Source organism: Babylonia areolata, chromosome 12 (assembly GCF_041734735.1).
Source record: "Babylonia areolata isolate BAREFJ2019XMU chromosome 12, ASM4173473v1, whole genome shotgun sequence".
Taxonomy (NCBI): Eukaryota; Metazoa; Mollusca; class Gastropoda; order Neogastropoda; family Buccinidae; genus Babylonia; species Babylonia areolata.
The window spans coordinates 15,470,850-15,477,420 of NC_134887.1; the positions used below are offsets into that span (position 1 = coordinate 15,470,850).

The 6,571-nt window shown below is 40.8% G+C and overlaps 1 protein-coding gene across 2 annotated transcripts in view; it reads right to left on the reverse strand.

Annotated features, from left to right (window-relative positions):
• Positions 1-1,772: 1,772 nt before the first annotated feature.
• The window catches only part of LOC143288079 (uncharacterized), a 25,089-nt gene continuing 20,290 nt past the window's right edge, over positions 1,773-6,571 (reverse strand). For both annotated transcript variants that reach the window (XM_076596356.1, XM_076596357.1), the window contains exon 9: positions 1,773-2,431. In XM_076596356.1, coding sequence (XP_076452471.1) covers positions 2,293-2,431 — 139 coding nt within the window. In that variant the 3' untranslated portion in view covers positions 1,773-2,292. The remainder of the gene's footprint in view (positions 2,432-6,571) is intronic.

A 6,571-nucleotide genomic window follows, 5' to 3' on the forward strand; every position in this document is an offset into this window, starting at 1 on the left:
GAAAAAAAACACACCCACACATTGCCATATCATTGGAAAAAAAAATTATATATATATATATATATATATATATATCCTGATAGATGTGAGCCTGCACTGAGGTAGGACTTTCACACTGACTCTCTTCACTGCCTGCTGGCAGTTATTGGTTAGGTCTTGTCTGCACGGTGCTGGTCAGCAAAATGAAGACAAAATCAAGAATGAATTTACCATGCACAATACTGGTCTTCTTCTTCTTCTGCATTCACTCGTATGCACATGAGTGAGCTTTTACGTGTATGACCGTTTTTACCCCGCCATGTAGGCAGCCATACTCCGTTTTCGGGGATGTGCATGCTGGGTATGTTCTTGTTTCCATAACCCTCCGCACGCTGACATGGATTACAGGATCTTTAACGTGCATATTTGATCTTCTGCTTGCATATACACACGAAGGGGGTTCAGGCATTAGCAGGTCTGCACATATGTTGACCTGGGAGATCGTAAAAATCTCCACCCCTTTACCCACCAGGCGCCATCACTGTGATTCGAACCCGGGACCCTCAGATTGACGGTCCAACGCTTTAACCACTCGGCTATTGCGCCCGTCACACACAATACTGGTCAACAAGCCAGACCAAACCAGCTAACATGAAACCATCCCGCTGAGAAATGATCAAAAACACAGGGAGCATTCAGCAAACACGTATGGCAAAATAGTCTTTGCTTGTGTGTGGGTTTGTGTGTGGATTTGTGTGTGTGTGTGTGGATTTGTGTGTGTGTGTGTGTGTGTGTGTGTGTGTGTGTGTGTGTGTGTGTGCCTGTCTGTCTGTCTGTCTAATATCTGTCTGCCTGTCTGCCTGCCTGTCTGTCTGTGAATGTGTATCTGTGTCTGTATGAGTGTGCGAGTCTGTTTGTATGTTGGATTTGATTGTTTTTTTTAATTTTGAAATCAAACACAGATTACAGCAACTTTCATTCACCTTACATAGAATCTTTAGATTATTGGTTAAGATTTCAATAACAGCGAAACCATAAAACCATTAATGGACTGTAACACACACACACACACACACAGAGAAAGAAAGACAAACAGGCAGACAGACAGAGAGGGAGAGAAGGGGGGAGGGGGGGGGGAGAGAGACATAAAGAAATGAACAAATAGATAAATAAACAAACAACAAATATAAATAGATAAACAACTTTGAAAGCAAACCAAGCCAAAGCAACAACAACAACAACAACAACAACAAAAATCACACACAAGTGCAGAGATATTTGCAATTTATCTTCACCAATACAATGTTTTCTTTTGTTTTTAATTTCAACAACTATATATAACTCATTTTCTTCTCATTTCAAGTACGATTTTTTTTTTTATTCATTTATTTTTTTTTATTGGGGTAATACATTCCCAACATTTTTTCTGCTGCAGACATCAATACAACAAAACCACTTCATCTTTTATTTCTTCTTCTTTTTAAATCAAGAAATAGATTTTCCTTCTATTTCAAATAATTTTTTTTGGGGGGGTGGGGGGTGGGGGTGGGGGGGGGGAGATCACTTCCCGGTCATCATCCATTGCAGCAGACATCACTTGAATGCCAGATAAACCACGAGCATACACAGACAAGTACACACCACAAACACACAACTGTATTTACAGGAACAACTACATATATATATACATATATATACATACATATATATATATATATATATATATACACACACATACATATATATATATATATATATATATATATATATATATATATATATATATATGTGTGTGTGTGTGTGTGTGTGTGTGTGTGGTGGCCTAGTGGTAACGCCTGACCCCAAGGCGAGTGAGGTTCGAATCTCAAGCTCGCCAGTATTTTCTCCCCCTCCACTAGACCTTACGTGGAGGTCTGGATGCTAGTCAGTCAGATGAGACAACAGACCAAGGTCCTGTGTTCAACATAGCACTTAGTGCTACGTAAAAGAACCCACGGCAACAAAAGGATGAAATCCCTGGCGAAAGCCAGTAGAAAAATCCACCTCAATAGGAAAACAAATCCACTTGCAGGCAGAAAAAAGGGGGGAGGGTGGGGGGGCGCGGGGTGAGGGTGGGGGTGGGGGGGCATTGCGCCGCATTGCAGTGACGCACTCTCACTGAGGGAAATTTGGCGCATATTTCACGCAGGGGAAATCTGTTGTGACTAAAAATGTAATGCAGCACAATGCAATACAATACAATACCATAGAATACAACGCAATGCAATGTAGTACAATACAACACAACACAATACAACATAATAGTTATAGGCACTATTCTCGGACAATCTGTTTCCGCAGTTTGTCTTTCTGCATGAGCTGCACCCGTTTCCGTCTCTCCATGGCTTTGGTGCCCACCGACTGCCGCAGCGCTGGCAGGGAGGCCTGGTCCTGAACCACTCCCACGTCAGATCTGGAACCAGGGGGAGGGAAAAAAACAAATCACATTTTGTATTTTGTATTTTGTATTTCTTTTTATCACAACAGATTTCTCTGTGTGAAATTTGGGCTGCTCTCTCTCCCCAGGGGAGAGCGTGTCGCTATACTACAGCGCCACCCTTTTTTTTTTTTTTCCTGCGTGCAGTTTTATTTGTTTTTCCTATTGACGTGGATTTTTCTACAGAATTTTGCCAGGAACAACCCTTTTGTTGCCGTGGGTTCTTTTACGTGCGCTAAGTGCGTGGTGCACACGGGACCTCGGTTTATCGTCTCATCCGAATGACTAGCGTCCAGACCACCACTCAAGGTCTAGTGGAGGGGGAGAAAATATCGGCGGCTGAGCCGTGATTCGAACCAGCGCGCTTAGATTCTCTCGCTTCCTAGGCAGACGCGTTACCTCTAGGCCATCACTCACTTGACAATGCTTTGTGAATCCCTTTCACTTGTCAACCATACTGGTGAAACGAGATCAGTGTGACGGGAGTTTCACTTCTGATCTGGAATCAGTGGAGGGAGGGGGTGGGGGGGGGGGGGGGATTCATGTTGCTTTGGGTTTGTTTTTTTTTAAACTTTTTTTTTTATATAAATTTTCCAAAAACATGGGTACAATACAGAGAATAGTATGAAACAAACAATATAAAATGAACAGTAGCATCTTCCACTACAGAGAGAGAGATAAAACAAAACAAAACAAAACCAGACTAAACAAGGCAAAACAAATCTGTAACAACAACAACATCATCAACAACAACAACAAAAAAAAAAAGAAGATTTGTCCAATCATTCAATCAATCAATGTTTACACATTAATGATTGTAGTAATCATGATGATTTAAGATGACATTAATAATAAATCGCCTGGACCAGTTGAAACATAGCAACAGCATCAATTCTGTCAACTATTACAGTAATGGTATCTGGGGTAATGCGAAAGCGAGTGGTGGCATTATAATATCATAATAATAAGGAGCATGAGTATACCACTTCTGCATTATTGGAAAAGAAAGCGGGTTTTTGTTGTTGTTGCTTTTTCCAAATGTTTTTATTCATTTTTCACATGATGACAAACATATAGACATTTATTGACAGTCACTGTACACTTAATAAAAAAAAAGAAGGGAAAAATTGGATAGAAACTGGCATAAATTTGAATTTAGATAAGAGAAAAGAAAAAAAAAAAACCAGACAAAAGAAAATAAAAAAGAGAACCATAAAACAAAACAAAACAAAACAAAATTAACAAGAACAATAACAACCACAACAAAAGATGCCGGCGAGTGTAGATATACAAACAAAATTAAACAATGATAAACCTTTTCTTTTTTTTTTTAAATGCTGGCAAAAAGCAAATAAATTACAATTAAGACATTATGAATGCCGGAAATATTTTACAATGCTTCTTTAACCGCTTGCCTGATGAGGAACCTTGGAGATAATGAGATCTGTGTGCTGTGAGTTTCAAAAGGGCATAACTACTTTTTGTGTACATGTCAGTGGGTCCCACTGATTTTACAGAACAAAAGCATACAGTATGATAACTAGAACTGTGCAATCAACATCCATCCACCTGAAGATCTAGTCATCAGCCCCATCCACATGTAATATGTGGCTTCTGTTCAAATGTGTGTGTGTGTGTGTGTGTGTGTGAGAGAGAGAGAGAGAGAGAGAGAGAGAGAGAGAGAGAGAGAGAGAGAGAGAGAGAGTGTGTGTGTGCGCGCATGTGTGTGTATGTGTGTGTGTGTGTGTGTGTGTGTGTGTGTGTGTGCAGTGTGTGCATGTGTGAGTATGCTCAAGTTTTTTATATTGATATGCACTTGTATGTATCCTAATTTCTACTGTATCTGTGTTTGTGTATGATTTTCGATTTATGTTAGTACCTTGTTATGTACTATCCCCCCCCCCCCAATATTCCTTGTGACCCCAGTACACTTGGTAATAAAGACATATTCTATTCTATTCTATTCTACAGTGTCGTGAAGAAAAAGTCCAGATACTGAGAAAATAAAATCTGTAATGCTCAGTTAACCCACCCCTTTGATGGGCGCAACAGCCAAGTGGTTGAAGCGCTGGACTTTTTAATCAGGTCCCAGGTTCGAATCCCAGTCATGGCACTTGGTGGGTGAAGGGTGGAGATTTTTTTCCCCCATCTCCCTGGTCAGCAGCTATAGATGTGCAGACCTAGCTGCTATATAGTGCCTGAACCTCCTTCATGCGTTTCCACACGCAGAGGATCAGATAACGCACGTTATATAGATCCCGTGATCCATGTCAGTGTTTTGTTGTAGATTTGGGAAACAAGAACATACCTGTCATGCACCCCCCCACTCCCCCCACCCCCCTCTGAAAACAAAGTATGATTACATACTTGGTGGGGGTAAAAATGGTCGTACATGTACATGTATAGAAGCCCACCTGTGTATATGAGTGAACGTAGGAGTCACAACCCACAAACTAAGAAGAAGACACACTGATTGATTTCTGTACCTTGTTGAAATGAGATCAGTGTGATATGAGTTTGGAAGGCAGTTATACTATAATGGTGCGATTAGTTCTGTTGAAGAAAGGCAGTTATATTACAATGGTGTGATTGGTTCTGTTGAACAAATTAAGGTAGTCATACTGCAATGGTGTGTTTGGTTTTGTTGAACAAAGTCAGTCATACCACAAAAGTATGATTGGTTCTGTTGAACAAAGGCAGTTATACTACATTGGTGTGACTGGTTCTGTTGAACAAAGGCAGTTATACTACAATGGTTATGATTGGTTCTGTTGAACAAATTAAGGCAGTTATACTACAATGGTGTGACTGGTTCTGTTGAACAAAGGCAGTTATACTACAATGGTGTGACTGGTTCTGATGAACAAAGGCAGTTATACTACAATGGTGTGACTGGTTCTGTTGAACAAAGGCAGTTATACTACAAAAGTGTGATTTGTTCTGTTGAACAAAGGCAGTTATACTACAATGGTGTGACTGGTTCTGTTGAACAAAGGCAGTTATACTACAATGGTGTGATTGGTTCTGTTGAACAAAGGCAGTTATACTACATTGGTGTGACTGGTTCTGTTGAACAAACGCAGTTATACTACAATGGTTGTGATTGGTTCTGATGAACAAAGGCAGTTATACTACACTGGTGTGACTGGTTCTGATGAACAAAGGCAGTTATACTACACTGGTGTGACTGGTTCTGTTGAACAAAGGCAGTTATAAGTTATACTACATTGGCGTGACTGGCTCGGTTGAACAAAGGTAGTTATACTACAAAAGTGTGATTTGTTCTGTTGAACAAAGGCAGTTATACTACATTGGTGTGACTGGTTCTGTTGAACAAAGACAGTTATACTACAATGGTGTGACTGGTTCTGTTGAACAAAGGCAGTTATACTACAATGGTGTGATTAGTTCTGTTGAACAAACGCAGTTATAAGTTATACTACATTGGCGTGACTGGCTCGGTTGAACAAAGGTAGTTATACTACAAAAGTGTGATTTGTTCTGTTGAACAAAGGCAGTTATACTACATTGGTGTGACTGGTTCAGCTCTAAGCTCGGTCTTATCTCAGTGAGGTGACAGCCCTTCACTGACATCCTGACCTGTAAGCTCTGTCCTATCTCAGTGAGGTGACAGACCTTCACTGACATCCCTGACCTGTAAGCTCGGTCTTATCTCAGCGAGGTGACAGCCCTTCACTGACATCCTGACCTGTAAGCTCTGTCTTATCTCAGCGAGGTGACAGCCCTTCACTGATACCCTGTCCTGTAAGGTCTGTCTTACCTCAGTGAGGTGGCAGCCCTTCACTGACATTTTGACCTATAAGCTCTGTCTTATGTCAGTGAGGTGGCAACCCTTCACTGACATCCTGATACATAAGCTCTGTCTTATCTCAGTGAGGTGACAGCCCTTCATTGAAATCCTGACCTGTAAGGTCTGTCTTACCTCAGTGAGGTGACAGCCCTTCACTGACATCCTATCCTGTAAGGTCTGTATTATCATAGTGAGGTGACAGCCCTTCACTGACAACCTGTAAGCTAAGTCTTATCTCAGTGAGAATACTGATGAACATGTTTGTTGACAACAGTCAAGGTGTTAAGAAAGAAAGCAGCATACCT